The sequence below is a fragment of the Macrosteles quadrilineatus genome, unplaced genomic scaffold, assembly GCF_028750875.1.
Source record: "Macrosteles quadrilineatus isolate MER2022 unplaced genomic scaffold, UCM_ALF_1.0 Scaffold_2__2_contigs__length_208266976, whole genome shotgun sequence".
Lineage (NCBI taxonomy): Eukaryota > Metazoa > Arthropoda > Insecta > Hemiptera > Cicadellidae > Macrosteles > Macrosteles quadrilineatus.
Window position 1 is genome coordinate 143,576,758 of NW_026542595.1, and position 26,582 is coordinate 143,603,339.

The following is a 26,582-nucleotide window of genomic DNA, read 5'->3' on the forward strand; positions in this document are numbered from 1 at the left end:
ATTATAAGGAAATTTACTTGCTTTTCTCCATCTATTTGATCTAAATTGGTAGCATTTCTGTACCTATTGAGCTTTTTTAACCATGGGCCCCAATCTTCTGGTTTAAAGGAGTATTTATCAATGAAGCCCAATGTTGCTGAATGTTGTGTCATTTTAGATGTTTGTCTTCTTACTGTTATATCTGAGTTTTCTGAGTCTGACATTGTAATGCATCATATATATTAGACACCCTGTTACTCAATTTATTGGGTCTTTACCGCTGCCACCATGTTGTGCCCTTAAATATATTAAATTAAAACCCATTTTGTTAGAGCCACTTCTTTCATTGTATTTAATAACAAAAACCAAAACTTAAAGTAAACATGAAACAATAATATATCAAACCAGATGACAAGCAAATAAACAAACTATTAATGTAGACCTCAGGACAGGATGAAAAACACATTATATTCAAGGAGGTGTGTTTTCTAAAACGTAAATACTTTTAACATATTTGGTCTTGTATCCTTAATTTGGTAGTATATTATGTTAAATTACAATGAAAAAAGAAATGCTAGTCTATAATAGTTATAATTAATCATCAGTAATATAGAACGTGTGTGAATTACGTTTTGAATGCACATCTTTATTGAAGTTTACCTATTACAACAGCCTCTTTATTAACAATATTATAGAAAAAAGTATAGTTGAAAAATGTAGCTTTTCATAATTAAAATTATTAAGAATTCGGTGAAGTAATAAGAAATAAATCATAAACAATCGAGCAAAAATATGCTTATCTTTGACAACATATTTTGAAGTTATAATATCATATAGATTTCAAATCGTTTAAACACAGCTAAATTCTTGTTCTGCAGGATGAGTATTCTCAGAACTGTGGGACAAGGTTTGAAGCTATTGTCTCCAGAGGGTCACTTTTACTCTTAGAGTTAACAAGCTCTTGTCACCCCCTTGCGCGTTGCCACATAAATGTAACTGTTCATTTCTCCATGGTGGACATACTAGGACCAACTTTAACGTAGCTTGTGGTTTTGAACAAAGTATAATAATCAGTAAAAAAGTTACATCACTTTCCTCATTTCATTTTTGGAATTTTTCACCATTAGTATTTTCTGTATGATCTTCTACAATATTTTATTATTGACGATTGTTTGTGAATATCAATTGTCAACCGTAAAATAGTAGGCCTACTACTATCGCTTTCAGATCAATGAAAACCTGTTGAGCGAAGCGATCACGTTTCACGATTTGTTTTTGAAGTAAAGAAATTTAATCTATAGAGGAAATAAAACTATTTTATAAATTGGGACATAATCATGTCGTTTACTTGAACTGTTTCAAATCAATGGTAAAGAATTAAACAAATAAAGACAAATGTAAAATACCGTACTTATTTAATGAGTGGTAGTTTCCAAATGCCCTATTTATATACACGATGAGTATTTGTTTTCAATTTTCTTCACTCAAACAGCGTTTTACTTTTCTTCTGTATTTAGGTCACTTTATTTTCGTGTAAACATATATTATAATTTAGTTTACATTTACGTTGTTTTTCTAAAACCATCATGGAAACCCATAAGCCTAATCTTGAAAATGGAAATACCTCTGTAATATAAAATACCGGTAGTTTATGAATTCGTAATAATCAATTGAACTTTAGTAAAAAAATCATACACAAACACAAAACAAAAAACATAACCCAAACTGCGATGAAACTTTTCAGTTTTCATATTTGTAGAAATCGTAACAAATACAATTTTCCACCACGCTCATGAAACGGACAAATGCATTTTTAAACCCCAAGCCCCATTTACATGCATGATCCCGTTATCCGTTACAAAATCATCCAGCCATAAAACATTTCAATTACCCACGTGTAGCCCATTGCGATGCACCCCTATGATGAAGGGCGAGGGGGAAGGACGATCAACTGGGGAATTCCGCAAATTCAGACTCTTCCTATGCTCTGCACTTTTGTATTCCATCGCTGCCCGGCCTTTGAAAATTCAATCAAACCCTGTATCCGAATGTTTTCATGGGACCAGTGGAAATGCTCGGCGATAAAATGCAACGTTGTAACAGCGGTGAGTTTATTTTTTATTTTTACATTTTAAAGTGGCCATTGTCACCAACTGTTATAAGCTTGTGCTGTACGTCCATTAGTATATCATGGTTAGGAACTTGGGGTGTATTTAAAACTTACAGTATGCGAATCGTATATGGTATATTTTCAATTTTTTATACTAATATTCCTCAGTTTAAAGTTAGATTTTAATTTAAGTAGGGCCTACATGGCTTGATATTAGGGGCCTTCTTATACTCTAAAAAAGTAGACAAAATTACATTCATTAAGTACGGTCGAATTTATATTTTTACGGACTGAAATTTATACTATATATTCGTTTCATCACTATGACATGAAAACTTATCAAAACTATCTTTCAACCTATTAATTTACAGGTGACTTGATATTAGCTTGACTAATTACATGAAATAAACGGTACCTGATTTAAATAAATCTGTAGGTCCTGAGCTATCAAAAATGAGCCGGTTTTCGAAACGTCTAACTATTGTGTCAAAGGGTTGACACCAGACATAAATCGCCCTTAATTGGAGGGTGAGGACAAGAAAGCAATCAAGATATCATTTACTGCGATATATTGGAGAGGGTGCACGACTAGGTGGTGCTGGGGGAAATGTAGGGGGGGGGAGAGATTATTGTCTTCCAAGTCGGCTCTTGCAGCCCTTTGTTTCTATTATTGCTATAGACGATGTATTGTTAACAAAAATACTTGTGATGATTAGCAGATTTTTTTATTTTCGTGTTATTCTGGATAACAAATTTAATGATGGTTCGCATTGGTTTGTAGTTTTTGAGTACCTTGTTTTTAAGAAAAATCCAAGATTTCTAAACACTAAGTTATTTTATTTTGTGTAAAGTAAAAAATATAATCTGATGAATGAAAAGTTACTAGTTATTGTCATGTGTAAATATAAAAAATTAAAGTTTATAAATAAACCTTGTTATCCTAAATCGTAAGTCTATAACACACACTAAATTAACAATATTATAAATGCAATCATTTTTTTTTCTTTAAGTTTGCATATTTAACTAGCATAATTTTCAAAGTTTTTCTATTGTACTTTTATTATGGATACTAATAATAATTTGCTTGAGTTTTAGCCTCCTTATTGATTTGAATCTAGTACTATAATTGTTATGCATGTACTGGTTTCAATGCCATCCACAATGTTGAACATGACAAATAGTTGCGTCTACTTACTGGTGTGACAAATAGTTGTTATTTTCAGGCTCACTACTGGATGGTTATAAGATTGTAATATGACACCTATACTGTATATTATTGTTATCTAACATATTGTCAACCTTGAATTGAAAGTCAAAACTACATGTCTAATAACAGAATTTATTTTTCCATAAATACAAACACATTCACCGATTTGTTATTACACGAGTCAATTATTAGAACAAGTTCTTGTGGTAATGCGTAAAATAAGTTCTTGTGCATGTGTTTCGCATCCTACATAAGTTATACGACAAACCAGTGCACACATTAATATTACCGTATACGTCTATCGTCTTAATCAAGAAAGTAATTAAACAGTTTAAAATAGGAGAGGAAATCGCCCTATCGAAATCGGAACTTACCTTTTTCTTAAATATGTTTTTAATTATTTGGTAAAGATTATCGTTTAATCTTTGCTAATTAGTATATTTTGTCTGTACGTCTTCGTCACACACTTCTCATTTATGAATAAAAAAAAAATTATTTCTACAGGTAGATCCACTATTATCGTTTGTCCTTCTTCTAGACCGTAGCAACGCATTTTTTACCAGTGGTCCTTAATACAATAATTTTACAAAAAAACAAACAGACGGCATAAAACATTTTAATATCAAAAATCAATAAACAAATGCCATGTTGTAACTTCACTTACAATAGAAGTGTCAAGTTTGTAGATTTGACGCAGCGTCATTTGCTTGACAAACATTGGCAACACTGAATTCCCATTAGAGCCCGCCCGGGACTGTGCGCATTGCCGCCAACTGTCAAGTGATAAACGGTTAATTGACAGCTTGCAGAGTTTCAGTGGTGTTTGAATCCCATTATTGTTTATATTTCTTTAAAACTCATTTTTCTTCTCACTGCAGCATTATTAAATTACATTTCTACAAAAATGTGAACACTTTTCTAATTTAATCAATGATGAGTGGTTTTTGGTTAGAATTTTATTCAATTACTAAATTTTATTATCAGATTTTGGGTTTAGACAGAAATAAGAACTCTGCTTTTTTATTTATTCTAATTTTCTTTTCAACATTTTCATTTTCGTCCTTTAGGCTTGTGTTTATTTAACATGCTACAATTCATACGTTAAATATGCTCTTTTTTGTTTTGCAGTTTTGTGCTACATTTGAGATTCATTTAAAAATGGTTTACTATTTTCATTTTTATTCACAATTGTGCTTCGTATAAATCGTTCGAGGAAATTATATTTATATACTTCATGGTATGTTTATCATCAGGAAACTCTTAAAGATATTGTGTTGTGTTAATTTTAATCAGCTTATAAAAATCTTAATACTCTATTAATTACCAAACCCTAGAATAAAGGCATCTTGCTGACTATAATCTCATAACTGAACAAGCTTACTAATTTATTTCATTAAAAGACTAATATATGCATCACATTTTCTATACAAGTACTTCGTATTAATCATCTTCATTGTAATTTCCTTTTTTTAATTAAAAAACTATAATTTATCATTATACTTAATTGGTATTACAAGTAACATATTTTTACAAACTAAATATATTAATTTTACCTTTGTTTCAAACAATTAAGGTATATTATTTTGGCCATTTAAAAACAGGTTTTTAATTTCATTTTCATTTTACCGGTAGCTTATTTTATCCATTCAACAAAAGGTATGCATACTAACATTGTGTTACTGTTAACAGGCCGATTTTACGTCACGCGGTTAAGGGGTACGTAAGATATTAGAATAACATTACGTAACTGGTTAAACACAAATGCAGTAAACTCATATCGGCTTGGCTATTAAAATGGTGGAAGGTAGGGACTAAGTTACTGCTTATTGCTTTGTTTGCTTTTATTTTATGTGTACATTGCTTTAGTATAATTTTTTTAAATTTGAGTCTGAGCAAAAGTTTGAAAAGAAGATTTTTTATTTGCTCAACTCCATCTAGAATAACGCATGACCGTCGTTCTTTGATCGATTGAATTTCTCCCATTAACTTTATAGCATAATTTATCACATTAGCTATAATCCTTTATAGATGTTTATAAAATTGCCACTTTTTATAACCCTTTTCTTCTAAGTCGAATGACCTAATCGTTATTCATAACATTTAAAAATTTTAAGGCTTACTTTAAAAATTTTTATCATTCGTTTATACCCAATAAAAAGAATAATTGATAAATGTGATGCACCCATAGAATTTACCTCAATCTATTGCACATTTTCCCTCAAAACTTGATGTTTTCTCAATTATGAAATCTGAAATATTCAGACAACCCAAATCAAATATTTAATTTCACCCCAGTCAACCCCATATCAATGCTCATAATAACAAAACTAAATTCAACCTATTTCCCTTATATACTAGGATTTTACTTGTTTCTACTACTTATACATTAAGTACATTAATTAAATTTGCTTCCAAAAATAGTTTGTAGCTGATTTATAATGTAACGACTCAATATAATTTAAGCTATTTATTTTGTTGTATTGTTTATCCTGAAAATTCTGTTTACGAGTTAAGGATTAATGAAAGTTTTTCTGTTGTACAGTAAGTTTGTTGGGCTATAAAATATTTAAATTATTAAACTAAATTCATGAAATTCTATCACATAAATCAAATATTGTTTTTGTACAAAAGTATGGAATTCAACAAATTTTTTTACTAAATATGTAATATCAAACGTATTTCATTGATCAAACAGCTAGCGAGAACACTCGATAAATACACACTACATCCACAACATTAACGATCTCGTTAAAGGGGTCGTTTTATAATGAGAGGCTCAGTGATGCGGGGACAACAAAACATATCCGGTTACATGTTTTAGGTTATGTGAGAACAATGTAAATTGGATACAGTCGCGTAACATAATACACTAGAACGGTCCTCATTGTTGATGAGTTATACAATTTCACACTTTCATCATTTGTTTCACGTTACGCTGCATAAATCATTCTTGTTAGGTAAATATGAGTAGTGCTGAGTTTTTTGCTTATTACGTGGAATACAATAATTTTATAATTTGTGATTTACTGAATATATTGTGCGCTATGTTTTTGTTATCCTATTTCACTTTGAAGATTACAAAAAAAGTAATTCTTAAGACCTTAAAATTGTAGAGGAACCTTTCACCTTGGTAGAATAAGTAAGAGAACGAAAATTATATTACAACCTTTTTAATTGGTACCCATATATTTAATGAAATTTTTTTTGATGACTTTGAATGGAATATTTAATTAAAATTTTCAAAACTTAGATTATTTGGTATAACAAATAGTGAAGTTATTACCTAGATTATTTTGTTATTTTAGGCTATATAAATAAAAGATAGTATACCGTTACAAGAAAAAAAACATGATTTTACTTCTTTTTAAAATACATAAAACATCAATTGATGTTTACATATGACTATAACTGTATCAGTGTATGAGTTTGGAATTAAAAATAGATGTGTTAAGAAATTATCTCTATCTGGTTTATAAACAGAAAATAGTTTAATAATACAGTGATAAGTTCACAAATCTATAAATTATGAAGTTTAACAACATATTGTTTTTTTTACATAATGATATTAGTAGTATACCAGTACATGTCCCATAAAAATGAAAGAGGAAGTACAAATTTCTCACAACAAACCGTTGGATGCCATTGATATTCTGGAAGGGATCATGAACATAAATCTTATGACCTCTTCGAATGCCTTTGTTGACATAAACATGTTGTATGTTTTTATTCACCCGTACTTTTTAAAATCTACTTCTGTATTTATATTTAAGAACATCATATTTTGAAAACAAAAGCTAAAGCTTTTATTAACATTGGAATCTTTGGAAGTTTATATAAGTATAGTTGACAAACATATAACTATTTTAATAATTTTCTTATGTCTAAAGCTTGTAATACTGTTACTCAAAAAGTAAGAAAAATACAACCTAAATTTGTTTATTTTTATTCCAAAATGCTGGTAACCTAGTAAAATTGTGAGTTGTTTATGTTAGGCGTACAATACATGTACAATCAAATTTTTTTAAATCGTTAAATTTTTACATGCATACATGGTTAGTTTTTCAGATTGTAAAGATAAAAACCGGCGATAAACTATTTTAGAATACCCCCGGTGCAGAATACCTGCAGAGTAAGCCGATTTCAGTTTGCCTGATTATATGTTCACCAAAATACTAACTGAATCATGACAGAATAATGCCCTATTTAAATCAATAGTTTAAAATAGTAATTCGGTTAGCGAAATGTTCATAGATAAGTTTGAAATAAATAAATAAGCCTACTAAAATCAAAAATATAACCACAAACAAGCATACTACAAAAGGATATTATTCTCTATAAGAATAAAAAGATAATTTAAAATTTTTAGTTTTTGGGGATTTTCTCCTTAACCAATATTTGTAAAAATATGCTTCAAAATACTGAACTATTTTTTTTATTCCTACAACATGGTTTAGTAATAAATGGTATATTACTATTTTTAGGGTCCGAAAAAGGTAAATTTGATTTTCACCTTACACTACTGCATTCCAATTTTCTCATCATACTAATTCGAGGTCGATCTAAATAATACGTAGGTTTACACTTTTTCAATATTTTATGAAAAATGGATGTTTTTTACTCGAATCTATAACTGATGTAAAAATATGAATCCAAACGGATGGTGTTTTTAGCATAGAGTTACATTACATAAGACACAACAGTTAAAAAGTAAACAGATTCTGGATTCAGGTCTTAATACGATACCTACGCTAATTAATAGCTTATTCCTAGCGTGGAAGGTTCATCAATACTTAAGAAACCCATAGCACAAAATATATTCGTTTCAGAACCTCTTATCATGTTTCATTTCCAGGTGACTGTCGCGGTTTCTGATATGTAAACTTCATGTTTTTTTTATATTCGCATTTATCGTAAAATTATGTACACAAATTGTTACAGTGCACGAGAAACATTATGTTATTCCATATTGGAATCATGTAAGCCCGCCTAAGTGTAGTTGTATAGAGCTGCATTGTATACACAAACGATTACGGATCTTGCCAGCGACGTGAACGATTTTCTGAACCTCTCGAATGGGATTGTTTTCCTATTGCTTACCCTTATACCATTACAATTTCCCTACGAATGTTTTACAGACAATACGTATCAAAATAATCAAAATATTTGAGATAGCCTATAGCTTACAAAGTATATTTAATTATTTTCAGTATATGACTGACTTATGCGTTATTCTAAAGTAGCAAATGCTTAATTTTTATGATCAGTTTAGCACGGCGTTTTATATTACTTATTTAGTGTGTCCTTTTATTTTTCTGACTACTGATAGTAAATTAGAAAATTACCTTGTTTGGTATGGTAATAGTTTTCTTTTAATTTTTTGACCTGAAAGCAAAACGTAAAACAAAATGTATACCTTTAAAATCAATAATACGTTAATATCAATACGCTAAACGTAACAATACTTATATTAAAATACCCCCACCGCAGCAAACCTGCCATCTAAGAGAATTTCCATTTGCCTGAATTCATTTTCAATCTATATATATAATACGCTAAGCCGATTTTTGTGAACAGAACTCCTCTCTCATTTTTGGACCGATTTTGATGATTAAAGTGTAAAAAAAATTGCCCTGATCTGTAGTTTTGCAAAGTGTTTTTCGTTTTTTGATATCTTAATTAGTTTGGGCAGGATCTTCCATCAAAGTTGGATTTTTTCCCATAAGATTAACATGGTGGAAACTAAAAATTCAATTGGAAACTTTGTCTCCACTAATTTGAGAGAACGGCTGGGCGTAGAAACTTGGTAGGGGTGTCAAAATAAAGGTCTTGGTCTGTAGATGAGTTATCAAAAGAAAAACGAAGTAAATTCTCTTAAGGCTCTGCCCCAGAAGCCTTTAAAGATCCCTCTACAGATTTGTTTACATTTTGGCCATGTGGATAATACTTTTTAATGAAACAGCTGTTAATTTGTAAATTGTATTTTAAACAAGACACATTAATTGGGAGTTACTGATTTGTCCAAAGGAAGTATTTGCAATGTTATTTTCTGATTTTGAAAGCGATTTTCTTCTGTATCATGTCATGTTTTGTAATATACCCTTCCATTACGAAATCTGTGAAAAATCCTTTTATCACAGTAACTCTTACAATTATTTCTTATTGAACTATCTTATATCTATTTTACGGGTTGGTGTCTGCCTTTTTCACCACTTTTGCCTATATTTTATCAAATTATTCTAGACAGATCATCATAGGTTCATGAGATTATTGTCATACAGGTTTTCAATCTTTGGGAAAATCTTCGAGTGTGTAATACAGTACAAAATAATGCAAGTAAGAGCAGAAGTGCACGGGGGCCATTTGAGCCGTGTCCATATTTTGTTAAACTAATAGTAGTTTACGGCAACTTGATAAAACATTTTACAATATTTATGTAGAAATATGTGCATTATTTAGAACGTCATTAAGCTGGAAACCTGCAATTTACTGCAGACTTTTCAGAGAGGTTACTTTGATGTATTCATTCAGCTTAGTAAAAACATGATATATGTGTATACAAATAAGAACTTGAACTCATAGAGAACCTTTGAATGTTATTAGACTAACGAAAAGGTTTGTACATGTTTACTAGCGCTACTCAGCAACAAAAATAATTTAATTTATCTCAAAAAAATACTGTAGATTTTTAAAGTGCACTGAGCAGCAGCCTAAGAAATACTATGTAGCTTCCTCATATAGTTACAAAATGCTCAAACTCGCATTGTCACATTTATGATTCGGCTTATATTTCTCAAACATTTATTCATCTGCAGTAGAAGTTCAATGTGCTCTTATCGTGTCTAATAACATCTAAACACAAAAACCTTGCCTAAATGGTACCTATCTTGACAAAATTATTTGCAGTGGTCTATATTACGAACCGTGGCCATCCGTGGCCCACTGGGTTGGTAACATTATTGAAAGTAACATGATATTTTGGCTGTAAGAGTAAATACTATTTAAGCAGCTACTGTCATGACAGAAAGGTCATAATCCTTTTAAACTAGATCACATTATCCATTATAAGATACGTTGATTAACAATGCATGTAAACGTCAATATTTACGTAACAGCCAATTTACATGTTTTTCTCTTTGAAAGTACCACATTGCTATTTCATTTTCATTATTTGTTGCCAATGAAGCCACACGACCATATAAACGAGGAGGCCCCTTACCGTCGATTTCGACGGGTTTCACCTAGTTATATATATTTAAATAAACATTAAGTTATTTAGAGTGCATAAGAATGCTGCTACAGTGAAACTAGTAAAGTGTGTTTTAGTAAAAATATTAATAGCTTAGTATAAAATAAAAAAAATTTTGCCAAGGTTGATGAAAATATATCCATAAACAAGCAAACTACAACATCGTACACTATTCTTCATAAGAATAACATGGGAATTTTATATTTTAAAATTTTTGAATTTTCTTCGTAACCATTCACCGTACAAAAACACTTTAATATACTAAATTATTTGTTTTTTAAGCTCCTTAAAAAGATCTGGAGAGAAATTGTGAAAATTTGTGTTTTGATGGTCAAAGATGAGAAAACCCATATTTTACCCCATAAAACCCCGTTTCCATGGTCCGATCATGCTGGTTCGCGAACTCATTCAATTTTACCCTACCTTACACCTTTAAACTAAATTTTATTAAAATCGGACAAAGATCTAGTTATCGAGTTCATATATGAACATTTTAAAAAGTGGTGTTTTTGGCCTCTGGGGACATCGAAATATAAAAGTAAATCGGTCCTAGGCCTAGGTCTTACCGTGCGACCTACGGTAATAGCTACTTCCCTATAGGGAATTCCGCTAAAACAAACCAGGTTTAAGAAACGCCAACTAGATGTGACCATCGAACTATATAACACAACTTGTTGTTTTATATACTTTGATGGATGTGACGTGTACTACCAGTATCCGAAGTCAATGGTGTTATTTAAGCTGGGAATAACTGTGAGCCTCGGACACAACAGTGTCCACCGCCTCATCGATATTCTGCCCACAGCTGAAGGTATAAACCGGATAAACGTTGTACCTCTGTATATACAACCCTTCCCTCCCCCCCCTTGATATACAATCCCCTACACAATACCTCTCTACACCAAACATGTTCATCGTCACACTAGTGTAGTCAACATCACTTTCATAACAAGGAATAAACAACTATTGTTTTTACTCTGCTAGAAATCATTCGCCAAGGGAATATTTTATTACTCCAAGGCATAAAATGATGACTTGGTGCTATTTATTATGTTATAGCTATTTACGTTACTAGTGTAGTAAGAGTGTTTTACATCACGCAGGAGAATGATTCACCTAAGTAAACACGGTCTTGCGTAACGTGTAACGTACAAGATTTTACCAGACCCGACAATATACAGGGGGTTATATACAATATTTTTCATGTCCCCACAATATACAGGTGGGGTGTAAATAAGTTAATCTACAATATATAAACGTAGTTGTTTTTAACTGTTTTTATTGATTACAGGATATTTTTAATTATACTGATACTGTTACGGATACTAATTTTTAAATACAGGATATTTTTACTTGGGAACACAACATTTAAAACACAACATAAACCTTTCACTCATCTTCTAACAGATACAAGATGTATCTGCTATTGCCTATCTGTTGTAAAAGAACAGCTTTTGTCTGTTCTTTTACAGACAAAAGCTAGGGTAGGAAAATACTTTAAAGCATAACAATAACATTCAAGTGCACAGCTGATTTCTAGCGTTGAACGTCGGTGGCTCCATAGAGGTATATTTTATTAAGTTGATCACTCAATGTTATTTTAATGGATTCACCGAGTGATGTAAAGTAGTTATTTTCATCACGCTTGGGATAGGGAAGCTTAACATGGTGGGATGGATAAAAATATTACCTGTATGTACTACAGGGATTCTACTTTGACGAGAAATTAGCTTTTTCATGGATTCAACGCATTTTTATTAACTTGACCGTCAAATAAAATTCAGTATTTTTAACGTATTAATAAAGTTTTTAGACTTTCTTTATAACCTGTTAGGTTATTAACTAGTTGCTTTACAAGCTGTGATTGATTTTGTTGATTGAATTGTCTAACTTAATTTGTTATAATTTCACACAAAGAACACCACTTCAGGTTAGACATCCATGATTTACAATTTACATTGAGAAATAAAAATAGACTACTATTAAACGAGGTATCTCAAAGAAATAATAGAAAGATAATAAGGGGGTTTGGTTAATTTTCAATCAGCTGGGACTGAGTTTTAATTCCAGTTAATTACGTTAACTATTAAATTTTTCGATACCCATGTAACGGACATTCATGTATCCTAATGTATTCCGAAACTATTTTCAAATGTAACACAATCCGTTACACTACACACTCACGTATTTCCCACTCTTTTAAATACCCACATTTTCCGTTTGGAAATCTAATACACTTTCCCTCCGTACAAGCGCTATTGCCTTGCATTTGCATACAGAGAGGTTTACTTATGCTGTGGCTTCTGGTCTTAAATTATTGTCACCGTTTTGCCGCTAACCTGCGAAATAAAGTGAAAGGTCTGCTTTTGTTCTAAAGAGATTCTAGAACGGATTATTGTATGAAATTAAAAATATAATGGTAAGCTAGTACCAGGGCAAAATATTATGGTCTATTTGGCTGGCATATATACTTAATCGTAATTTAATAATCCGTATAAAAAAGTTGGGAAATTAATAGGACAGTGTGCGTTGGACAGTTCACCGTAAAATAATTTCAACTGTTCATTTATGGATTAGGATTGTCCTATAATTTATGTATTTTAAAGTAATATAGAGAACGTTATATTACAACATTTTTACCGCATTTATCCATTAATTTGCAGTCTAATTTTTCTTTGAATAATCCTGTCACCGATGGAAAAGTTTTTCACATAAAACTTGAACAAAACTTATCTTTAAAAATTAACCTTTAATGCAAAATTTGTTTTTATACATGATGAAAAATCCAGTCATAGGTCTTCATTTACAATAGGTACAATAGGTTCGTCACATTCAAAATAAAATCAAGCAAAAATCAAAATCTGTTAAAAAATGCAAAATAAACCAGCTCAAGGCAAAAATAAAAGAATACTGGTTTATGTTGTTGTAATCGAAATGATTGTAACAATATTATCCCTTCTTTAACTGAAAACAATAGAAATTTCCTTCCAGCAAGTACAATTGCAAAGACGTTGCCGTTAGATATTCGTTCCGATTGCCTCCCAAACGCTCGCAAATCCAAATCCAATCTTCCAGCAATTACCCATGGATAGGCTCAAGTACGTGGACTGTATGGAAATGAACCTTAGTCTGGATTCTGGAACAGTGGGTTTGAACCAAGATTATTGTGTTGTATAGACAATGCAAGACACGGAAAATGGTCGTTTGATTGGTGGTATGTTTCAGTTCTTCCAAGTTACATTTTAAATTAGCCCATATGGGATTTCAACAAAGACTATCATATTTTTTTCGCTAAATTTATAGTAGTTTCTATGACGATTTATTATCTATATATTTAATACATATAAGTAATTTAAACCTAATAAAATAACTTGATAATTTACGATTTGGTCTATCTACCAATTGAATCATTATTATCTATTGCATGCGCCCTTCCTTTCTCATTTTAAATCTAACAAGTATTTGTTCTCTCTACATATCTATAAATTATTTTATACTTTTTAGAGCGTTTAAAAACGTGAAATTTTAAAAATAATTTTTATTTATAAGTTAGTTATAGTATTTTATAATGCACAAAAGAATATATTATTTACTATGAATATACATATTACTTTTACCTGTATACCCCATTTTACGCTTAAATCCTTCATTAAAGCTCTCACAGAATTAAATATTAATTCTTAATTAATTCAATTAATTAAATAATTAAATATTTATTATTAATTTAAATAGTCTTGTCAATTAGTGACTGTTTGAAAATAGTAATACACTATTAACAAAAGACACTAACGATATTTGAATTCAAAGATTATTAAATTATTGTGTTGAATGATACCTTATAATACTTTATACAAAATTTTCCACAACTAATATCCTTTACGGGTAAGTCAGTTAAATTACTAAGATACCTCTTAAACACTTAAATATTTTAAACAATCCATAGATTTAAAAATCATTAAACTAAAGTTGATATCTTAGTTCCCTCTAAGTACTTACACTATTGTGATGTTGTACCTATTAGTCCAACTATAAACTGTTGCAAGTAGAAATGGGATGGCGGCTTAGACACTGCTGTTTCAAGTCGTAAACATTATTAACTTGGTTTACTGGGCCCCACTCATATGATTGCCTCGGCATCTTCCTCCCAACACTACAAGGTTTAATGGTTAGTTTGCCTGACTAATGTAAGATTATCAAAACATAATACTGTGTTATGATATGTATATGATTAAGTAGATTTATTGTTTAAAACAAACTTTAATTGCCCCTTACAATATATTATATGCTAAAAAAAATATTTTAGTTTTGATCAGGCATAACGGTCATAAACAGGCCCAACTGCAGACCATGACCTATCGTATGATTATGATTATACTATCATTAATTTGTTAAATGCGTATTTATTTGCCAATATAATATCACAAACGGGTAAAATTCCACGGATTTCTTTACAAAAGTTGGAAAAAGAATAACATCCTGACTCTCTGATGCAAGTTGCCGATGTTTCGTTTAGTATGTGTACTCAAACTCACCATCCTAGTAAATATAGGACAATCGTTTACGGAACAAAAAAATATTTTTAACATTTCCTACCCATTGCCAAATAACTATACTTGAATTATATAATTTAAAACTTAATTTTCTTATGTATACGTATCCTCTCGAACTTAGTTTTGTAAATATTTCTTTACGGTAACATTATCACTTCGAATAGGATTTAAAATACTGCGAGTGTTCTCTGTAATTTAGCGTCTCCATTGAGCTGCCAACGCGGTTAAGCATGCTAGTTCAAATCTTAGACCAACCTCGTTTACCTCACTTTGACCCCGACTTTTCTACTCGATTCCCATCATGGAGTTTGGTCTCGTCTTAGTTTTTAAAATAAATTTGAATGGAAATTGGTGTCCTCGCCAAGTATTAATCTTGTTAACTCAGATCACAAATCAGTTGCTGAAATTACTTTTATCTTATTTCACTTGTATTAAAAAAGGTATAATAATAAATTCATAGAGGTTTATAAACAATATAGTTTTCACTCCTAAAATATTTGACTACTTAAAAAGAGGGTTTTAATAGTAAAATAGACAAATGTAAAATGTATACCCTACTTGTGATACGGTAAGGAATAATATGTACGCCAACCTAGAGCAGAGTGTTAAGGCATATCCTCGCCAGCTAATGTGATAATATCTCCCGCCAATTGGCGACCATCAACTGAGAGAGAAGTGAGCGCATTTGCATTTTAATTCAAACTTAAACGCCAGAACAATTTTGACCGTACCTACAAGATTGAAAACATTAATACCTAACACCCCAGATTCGGTGGCTAGTTTACTGCATCTAGGACTTTTGAGACGATAAGGATGTATATAAGAAGATTATTTGTGTTTGCCTTTACAAGATTTTTTATAAAAAACATTACGAAAAATGTACCCCAGATTAGGGGGAACGAACATAACTGTATACTGTATATTTTATAAGTTATTCTGTATAAATGTAAACTGTATATACAATGCACGTTTATGAATGTATAGAAAATAACTTATCTTATAGAGATGGTTATATTTTCTCTCATAAAATTGTTTCGTAACGTAATATAATTGAGTTATGTTTATACTCAATGGTAATATCTTATCTCTGTTTTGAACTGGTTTCCCTTACATACATCTTAATTAGCATAAATGTTAAAGAAGTTTCAACTCAGAGTAAAGCTAAAAAATCAGCAGTGATAATAATTAAATGAAATCTGTTAACTAGGTATAATACCACTTACTCAATACAACTGTAAGTACTCCAGGGCGTTTTGGTCATAAAATTGTTTTCTAGACAAACACTACCACATAGATCCCATCTATAACATAAAAGTTTTTCGATTATGTAATTACTTAGGTGGATATTGATTTCCAAACCCATCACCTATCACCTAGAGTTTACTTGGCCGTCCCCTAGTTTCCTTTAGAGAAAATACATCGTATATCTACACTAAAAACTGGAGAACTCTCTCTATAATTTATCATTCTAAACATATCCTGAGTGATTAACCCAAGGTCGTCCAGGTATCTAAAGGTTTCCGTGGCCCTGACCCTCTTATTATGAGCAACATGACCTCACAGATCCATCTTACACGTCGTCACGACACCAACGATGATCCATCATACGGTGTCACCGGACAGGAACAATGGAGTGCTTTTATCTTCTTATAAAGATCGTGCTTAAGACTTATAATTTAAATAACTATGTATCTTTATATAACTAGGTATATACAATGTCATTTTGATGCACATTGCATAGGCTTAACTCGTTTGTAGTCCAGAGTATAAATTAATTTTTCGACCTTTAGCAATATTTAAATTCAATTTGCAAAGTAAGTCGATTATGACTCAAAGGATTATTTCATTCTTATCATTAATGAATTATCTCAACTATTATATAACTAACTAGTATCTACTACTTCAAGTTTTGCAGTCATAGTATTATTATATGTTAATTTTTTCAGTGTTTTGGTATTCAGTGTAAAATATTTTTATACATTATTATGCACTCAAATTGCGATAAAAATACACATATTGAATAGTTTTTTAGTTATATCTCACTCCTACTTCCGGCAGCAGACGAATTTAGATTTTTCTTAATTTCTTGACATTGCGTAATAAAATCTCGTTTTCCTCAACTTTTAGCCAACATACATAATGCCATTTTCAGTGTTTTTTTTTTTAAATCAGCTTTAAATATTCTATCAAAAACTTATGGTTTGTGACAGTTAACATAGAGTTAAAGCATTATAATAAATAATATTTTAAAATGTAATGTTATAATTCATATTTTACAGTCTTTTTCTATCGAGTAAATTAACATACCAATTACATCTAAGATCACAATAATATTTTAGGACTTATAGATTAGGCATCGGCAAATTGAAAATATAATCGTGAAAAACTGTACGAAAATTTTAAATTGATTATCATTTTATCTCGTAGATACTATATTATATTAAGTGTTAACTAAATTACAGAAAAGGTTGTTTTCTAAGCGTCTTATGGAAAAAAAAACACTTCCTTATCAATAATTCCATCCGTTTATCGAAGTTTATTCATTAACTACTATACACCTTTTGCAATGATTTATATTAGCATATTATATGTTCTTTTAGTAAAGGTATAAAAAACTGTACAGCAAAAAAATAAATAAAGCAAGTCAGACAAAGCGTTATAAGCAAAGTAACAAAATATTGATGGAAACAGTGGTTTTTGTAACTGCGACCACAGTCTCCCGCTCGCTACTGTTGTCGTTATTTAGTGCACAATTTACATATAAATAGGTTAGTTGTTGACGCAAATCGCTCCCATCATAAAATACTGCAACCGTTTTGTCATTTTCGTACAGTCGTCAACTTTCTGACGATTGAATTACTCTGCGTCACTAAATCACGCTAAAACGCATTTCGTGTTTTGCTTTTTCCCGCACTTTTGATTTATAGAGGTAAAAAGTTATATGGGAAATGTGATGTCAAAAATTTGACAGTTTTTCTTCGTACGAGTCCTTATTATTCACAGTTAAGGATTCATTTTTAAAATGTCATCACATATCTCTACGATATATGCTAGCCTATAGACACATGTTAACTTGAAGCTATTTTACGAGTAGTTGGGGGTTATACGCTACTAGAAAATAGCTAAAAATATCTAGTCGTGTTAAAAAACATCATCAAACTAAGGAGTCAACGGGTTAGAGAACTAGACACACAAAGTAAGAAATACCAACCAGCATCTTTTTTGAACCAACTGCATATTGCCATCGTATTAGATACCAGTATATGCATATTGAAGATAATTTTTTCTCAAGACGATAAAGTTAAAGTGTATATGTATGAAATTGTACTTTTGATATGATACAGCATAATTAATTGTACAATTTATATCCTTAAAATATTATTTGTATTTGAAATTGATTAAATGTGTATACAACAATAGGCTATTCGTACCATGTGATCTGTCGTGGTAGTTTATTTCTGTAAAAGCCACCAGTTACTACTCACTGAGAAAGCTGATTGCCATCGAAATTCCTAAGAACCATGCGTAGGTTATTAGACAAATACAATTTCGCTGGAACCAAAATAAAAGTTTGAACAATTGTAAATACAGACTTGTAATTGTTTTGTAATAGGTAAAACAAGAATTATAAGCTAAAACTATAAAACTTTACCTCGAAACTTGATAGACTATAGCCACTCACTCGATAAAATAAGGAACAATAGTTGCATACCTTTGACAAGTTGTAAAATAAATTATTACAAAAACTCTTCATAAATTCAATGAATGTACGCAATGAATGAATGTATGCAAATAAAATAGCGTATCATCTCATCGTGGGCTACACAAAACCCACAACCTTTTTACGTAATTTATTTTTGTACCCACGAAAAAAATTGGTTCCAACTTTATCTTTATAATCTCCCATTATAAGCAAAAATACCTATATGTAAAATAGTAAGTTTTTATCAAGTGTGTAAATAAGTGTTGAATAGTTACTGCGTGCCTGGTAGGTTTTAACCCTACCTCTGTCCTTGGTGGTAACTCTAGGGAGGGAAAGTTCTCCCCCGGTTCTCGTCGACGCTGTTTTATCCCCTTCATTGTTCGGGGCTGACCACAGATCCATCTTGTTACTTGTAGAGGGAGGTAGAGGGTTGCCATCTATCACTCGACAATTGACGTGTCTCCCTTTTTTGACGACAAGAAATGTGAAATGCTTTTTACAGTGTGTGAAGGCATTCAGGTGAATGCTACTAAACAAAATAAACATAATATTGTCAAAGTGTGCCGTAAATTTCTAGTATGTTCTGGAGTAACTTAGGCAAGGTAAATTATTAAAATAAATGCCAAGTCCCAGTGTAAGTGTTAAATTGTGGCTAGATTATTGTGTTACCTATCATATAAATTAGAATGAAAAATTATTAGTTAAGTTAATGTTTCAGCATTTACGTTCAGTTGGCATTCTCTAATAAAAGAAACTAAATGTATCCCAGTTAGTATAATTGCAACGTTTTATTCTTGCAAATTACAGTATAGTACAGTTTAAACATAGTATACGCAGTATAGTATAAACATTTCGTATAGTTGCTTCTCTTTGTTTTGAGCTTATGCTATAGGTAAAATCAATTTAAGCCCTAGGTGTGCGATATGTTTCGGGATATATTTAAATCAATTGAAACCTGTAATAACGGTGTCGTAAATTAATTTGTCAAACACTAGCCGCAAATTTTAATCCTACATGTTTTAAGGTTAGTTAAGCAGTTCATCTTACCTACATAGAATATTATTATTAGTATTTATTCTCAGTTAGAATTTTAGGTAGAATCAATAACAGAACGTATTAGTTTTTCCACGTAACGGTTGCTTATAGCACATTATTACTTGTTGTTTCGTAACAATAATACTATAGTGTGTAAATATGTAACCCCAAATTGCAAAATTTTTGTGAGGTTGGGATATTTAAACGGTGTCGCAGTATATTGAACAACAATAAACTAGAATATTTTCAAAAAGTAAAATTGATGATAATGTTCAAGTATGCAACAAAGTCAAAACGGTTTTAGCGTTTAACGCAGAATTTACATACAAATGGGTTCACTTCTGCCGCTTGGCCTGACGGAACCGCTTGGCTGAAAAATATTGTCATACACATAACTGGCTTGAAACTTAAGGCTCATTCATGTAAAAAGATTAAAGGTTGAAACTAGGCTAAAATACACTGTATGTATGTTTGCGATTTGTAATTTTTGTGTAAAATATTTGTTCACTAAATACTAATCTTTAACATTCAACATACTGTATACATATAGAAAGAGCTAATATAGCTTATTGTGGTAATTTTATTAGGGAACATTGAGGGATATTTAAATGTTTTATGTTTATTTCTTATTTTTCTTTACCACTCTTTATTATTTTATTTATCATTCCTTATCACTTTACCAATCCAAGGTTTAAATCAGTCAAGCTACCTTGTGTTAGCCGGTTTTATTAAAATCCTTTAACATTTTATGAATAAATGTATTAATTATACTAAGCAGATCAAGTAAAATATTTTAAAGGATTTTTCAGAGACAATTAAGTTAAATTAGTAGCTGCATATAACAATGAGAAAACTGTGTAGGCGTGTATCCATTAAAATCCTCTATAGTCTGCCATCCCAACAAACTAAAAAAAAATAAATTCTTGAGTATTAAAGTTCTATCTCGTTGTCTGGGGCAAAAAGTGTTCTGAATTGTATTCTTAACACACAGATATTTTTTTGTTAATATTTGTAATGTTTATGTGAATTATTGTTAAATATGTTGGTCTCATTGTTGCATTTTTTACCGTATAATTTAAAATTGAAAATTTGTATCGCATCGTCTTATGTGTTTTGAAAGAGTTGCGCCTTACGTTAATTAGATTTTAGATTTTTTCAGCTCTAGATGAAAAGGTCCAACGAAGCAATGTTCTAAGTTTCCAAAATTCAAAGGGTTCTTAGTTATTAAGTAATATGCTATACTATTTAGTGGGACTCAAAACATTATGGATGGATGGATGAATTGTCATCACTTAAACTAGCTGGTGTTGATTTATCGGCCTGCAATCTCAAAACTTGCATTCAGTTACACTGTTTCGTAACATATCTAATTTAATAAGTGGTCTGACATTTCCTTTGATGTGGAATGCCGGAGTTATGAAATCACATTAAATTAAGACGAGTGGCTTCAGCATTAATAGCCGCGTCTGGCGCTGACCAAATTATTATGAAGAGGGTCGGCCCTTCCAGCTTTGATGGCGAACTTATAATTAACTAATAATTTCTCTGGTAGGGGTTTAATACTTAAGATTGCTAAAGACACAAACTTAAAGCGTAAGCAGCTGTTAGGGTATCGCATATACACATTTACACTTTTATTTTCAACACATTTGATTCACCAAATTCATTTATATCCACGTTAACACCATTTTACAAAAAGTAGAACCAAGATCAAGTTTTTTCCTAACATGGGTCTCGTTTACTTTAACATACATACCAAGTTTCATAAAGTTTGGTTGAAAAATTCAAAGATAAAAATGTTTATGTAAAAAATATAAAAAGACGGATATATGGTTAACGAAGCGATTTTGGCTAATATGTTATTTTGATTTTCTTTTTATTTTGATCCAAGGAATCACTACGTAAATTATGTCCCCACCTTTGTTGAACACTCTGTATATCTTGTGTACTATATTTCCAAAATATAAGTTGTTAAGTTGGTTGCAGTGATGTGTGCACCCTTTAGTATCGCACAAAACGTAAAATTACTATTAATACGTCTTGTAAATAAATTAAAATACAAATATTGGAGCATCTTACTGATTTTGTCCATTTTACCATTTCATAATCGAGACTTCGCCTTTATGTTGGACATTTATAGAATGCAATCAAGTTTGATTACATTGCCTTTTGACAAGTTTGCAGAAACCACGACGAAAACTTTAATTTAAACTGTAGGGTATTTATCAAGTAGGCTTATAGGAGAAAACTTTTCCCACCACTGTATTTTTTACAATATTTTTGTTACAGAAAAGGATGCATACGTAGAGCCTTGGATTAAATTGTTATAGTAAAACCGGACGGTGACAGTAGCATGTAATTTATATTAGTAAACTTTTAAAATGTGTATGTGATACACTAAGGAGGGTGATAAAATGTAATACAAATTCAAATGTCACATAACTAACCCTTGATAAACATAATAACACTGTCGTGTAATTTTTAATGTAGATACTAATTAGAATGCATCTACTATTTAGAACTACTAGTATTATTATCAGACAAAATATTTAAATTATACGTAGGTCACATAAAAAACCAAATTTATACTATATTTAGTCGAACTTAAATGAAGAATTGAAGACATATGTTGCCAAAGTTATCTCCCAACTTCCTCAGATCTAACCAAGACATAAAACGCCAGTGAGTTCAAGCTTGGTTTATTGGTAGTTTCGAAGAGGTCGGTCAACAATAGTAAACATAGTAAGGACTTAACGTTTTAGCAGAAAATTAGCTTTTTAATAAACTTTATATGTTTTTTCGTAGCTTAATTTATGCTCTAAAGTCCAAAAATGGCTCTTCCTATTTTGCTATAGTAAGTTTGTATTGTATTGTCCAGGAAAACATTTAAATTTGTTTTCAAATTAACCCAAGTTTCGTTTTAAATTGATTTATATAAGCTGAAATATATTAAACCTATAATCCAATCTAAATAAAATTCGGCCATTTTATGAATTCAAAATTTCTTAAAAAGAACGCTACAGAATGTTTCAAAACTTGTCAGTACAGTGTGACTTTCATGACAATATTTTGAAAGGCTACGTTCATGTAGCATATGCCTGAAAAGACAAACATTTAGCACCGAAAATTACGTAATATAATTGCATTTAGGTTCTTTGTTTCAGTTTTTATTTCATTGTATATTCTTATAAAGTTTTCCTATTAATATTTTAAAATTAGAGTTTATTTAATTTATTGTTGGTGTAAAACAGTCGTACATTGATCAATTTGTATAATTTGAATTAAATTATTTAATGTAACAGTAACTAACAAGACATTTTTTGACCGCTTGGGACATAACTAAGATTTGCCATATATACTCAAATCTATATCTCAAATTTATTTTACTTCTATTTAACGTACTATAGTTATAGTTTTTGTTCGCAATTATTACTGTAAAAAGTATTAACTGCCCGTGACAACCCGATTTACTTTTGTGCGTCTGAACTGTTTGTTATTGAAACAAAAATAATTTTTACTATTTTAGGTAGCCTGTACTTCCAATTGTGTACACACAATTGTTGGTTATCTCGACTAAAATGTATACATTTAATCCATAACTCACCCTTACACATTACAAATTACAAACAAGCCTTTTAAAATTCATATTCTACATTCATTATTTTGTTCAAACAATTCCTGAGTTTATTTCCTTATCAAAGCGAATTATAGTTCATATTGTGATATGAACAAAAGGAGCTCATTAAGGATAACGGTAGACGCGTACGTGAGAACTGAGAAGCAACGCCTTTGAGAACTTCACACGAGCTTTCTTTGACGTAGGACAACCTCTAACAACACCTTTACACTTTGGGCTTTAGTAAGGTGTTATGTTAACACCTTAGACATGACATTATTATCATATATTTAATACACTCATTAAATTGCCATATACAGGGTGGCTGAAAAGTAACTTGCACCCCCCCCCCCTTAACTTTTCAAATTGAGATATTTGAAATCGGTTTGCTGCAACCTTCTTAGATATGAGGGGCCACAATAATTATGGTCAATTTTGAAAATTTTGCCCTTAGGGGTAGCGGGGGTAGGGGGTAGCTCAAAATTTTCAAATGACAAGTTTAGTCGAGTTTAGTATCATTTTACAGGTCTTGACGAAACATAAACATTGACATAAATAAAACCAAAATCGGCTCACTAATAACAAAATGGCGCCCTAAAACGTTTCAAATCCAAATAACCATGAGCGTGGCGAAAAAATTAACTTGCGCCCTCTTTAACTTTTTAACTATTTGAGATATTTGAAATAGGTTTGCGGCAACTTGTTTGGATATAAAGGGTTATAATAATTATGGTCAGTTCTGAAAGTTTTGCCCTTAGGGGTAGCGGAGGTTGGGGGTAGCTCAACATTTTCAAATAGCAAGTATAGTCGAGTTTAATATCATTTTGTAGGTCTTGACGAAACATAACAATTAACTTAAAGAAAATAGAAATCACACCATTAATAACAAAATGGCAGCTAAAAATGATTGAGACAATGGTTATTTAAAGTAGTTTTGAGCTGCCATTTTGTTATTAATGGTCCGATTTCTATTTTCTTTATGTTAATTGTTATGTTTTGTCAAGACCTACAAAATGATACCAAACTCGACTATACTTGCTATTTGAAAATTTTGAGCTACCCGAAACCCCCGCTACCCCTAAGGGCAAAATTTTCAAAACTGACCATAATTATTGTAGCCCTTTATATCCAAACAATTTGTCGCAAACCGATTTCAAATATCTCAAATAGTTAAAAAGTTAAAGAGGGTGCAAGTAAATTTTTTTGCCACCCTCATGGTTATTTGGATTTGAAACGTTTTAGGGCGCCATTTTGTTATTAGTGAGCCGATTTTGGTTTTCTTTATGTTAATGTTTACGTTTCGTCAAGACCTGTAAAATAATACTAAACTCGACTATACTTGTCATTTGAAAATGTTGAGCTACCTCCTACCTCTGCTACCCCTAAGGGCAAAATTTTCAAAATTGACCATAGTTGTTGTAGCCCCTCATATCTAAGAAGGTTGCCGCAAACCGATTTCAAATATCTCAAATGGTTGTAAAGTTAAGTGGGGGTGCAAGTTACTTTTCAGCCACCCTGTATAATCACTTGAAGGTTAATACAATATTGATCGTCATTGATAATGACAAGATGTTGTAAGTGTATGTAGAAAAAATATGTGTTTTTCATATCATTGTAATTGTATGTTATTTTATTAGTTAATAACTCGTTTTTAAATATAAACATTATTTCATTTATGAAATAATTCCGTGTTTTGAGGACCACAACTGAAAATCCTAATTGAACATAAGGAAAGCGAATTTAGTTGGCACATTTTACTTAAATATATTTGATAATAAAATAAATTTAAAACTCACGTTTTACAATGGAAAAATACCTTAAAGGATACCTAAGTTATTGTTGGGTGATTTACAAGTTTCCTCCTGGACAGCTAAAGGATTGAATACTTGTATTCTTTTATAAAACCATATAAAGATTAATAAATTAATTATTTTGTAAAAGTGCATTACAAGATGTTTGATTTTTATTTTGTACACATTAAACACACACTAAACAATGAAACTATATTATTTTCACCGTAGTTAATTACGGGACAGTATTAAATGTGTCCATCTACACAAACGTCTCACTTCCACTAATTATAGTAATAGTTACTCATTGCACGGAATTACTCTAAAATACAAGGCAATGCAACAAGCACAACATGCAGATATACAAAGCTTTGCTGACACTTGCTACTCTACTATTTATGACCTCAGACGAACTAATCATAAAATACATAATGTACAACATACGGTATACGAGCTGTGTGAAACATATAGTAGTTTACCGTTGGAGTATCTACATTGTTTGTGTTGTAAACATAGAGCTAGTAGTGGCTGTGTGCGAAGCTTTTAGTAACAAAATATAAGCATCTAATAGTTGTATTAATTTTAAATGACATTTTTATTTGAATAACTATCTTCTGTTTATCTAAAATATATATTAAAGTATCTATTACAACAAAAATTTATTTCAACAAAATGCATCTAGTAAAATATGAGTTTTTATATTTTCATTAAAGTACGGCAATTTAAGTATAAAAATTAATGTAATAAAGAAAGTGATATTAGCGAAGGAAAACTAAAGCTCACTAGGAAATGCTATTTTGAAGACAATTTAAAAAACAAATAAACTGTTTAGATTTGTTTTTTAGCTCAAATCATCAAAAATATGCTATTCTTAACCACTATTTGAAGAAACCTGTACATCTACCTCATATATGCCAAATTATATCAGTATTCTAACTGTTAAGCCAACACTTAGTTTATTACAAAAAAAAATACATTTAATTAAGTACTCAAGTTCGTATTTTTAAACTGCCCCCGTTATGACTAATATTCACTTTTGGAGGTCAAGGTTGCGGTGCTGTGTTTTTTATGGAATATACTTCTTGACATGCACTCTTATTAATGTATTCTAGCCTGTCTTTAATGATTCAAAGAAAAAAATCCTCTGGAGTTTTGGAGGATGTATATTGAGTATGCATACAGTACATATGTCGTATATAACAACACATCATCCTGTCGGTGTATGGGCTAACCACATCGTTACTACGAACCACAAGGGTGTGAAATAATACATACCTCGTCACAAACTGACCACATTATGTGTCAAAGAAATGTGGATATATGCTGTACATATCATGGTTATGTGT

At 30.9% G+C, this 26,582-nt stretch overlaps 1 protein-coding gene across 17 annotated transcripts in view; it reads left to right on the top strand.

Annotated features, from left to right (window-relative positions):
- LOC128986310 (CUGBP Elav-like family member 1) overlaps window positions 1–26,582 on the top strand; it is a 767,482-nt gene that overhangs the window by 375,125 nt on the left and 365,775 nt on the right. For 10 of the 17 annotated variants that reach the window (XM_054406611.1, XM_054406613.1, XM_054406612.1 and 7 more), the window contains one exon: window positions 4,986–5,012. The exons of the other annotated variants lie outside the window; for them this stretch is intronic. In XM_054406611.1, coding sequence (XP_054262586.1) covers window positions 4,986–5,012 — 27 coding nt within the window. The remainder of the gene's footprint in view (window positions 1–4,985; window positions 5,013–26,582) is intronic. 17 annotated transcript variants of the gene reach the window in all.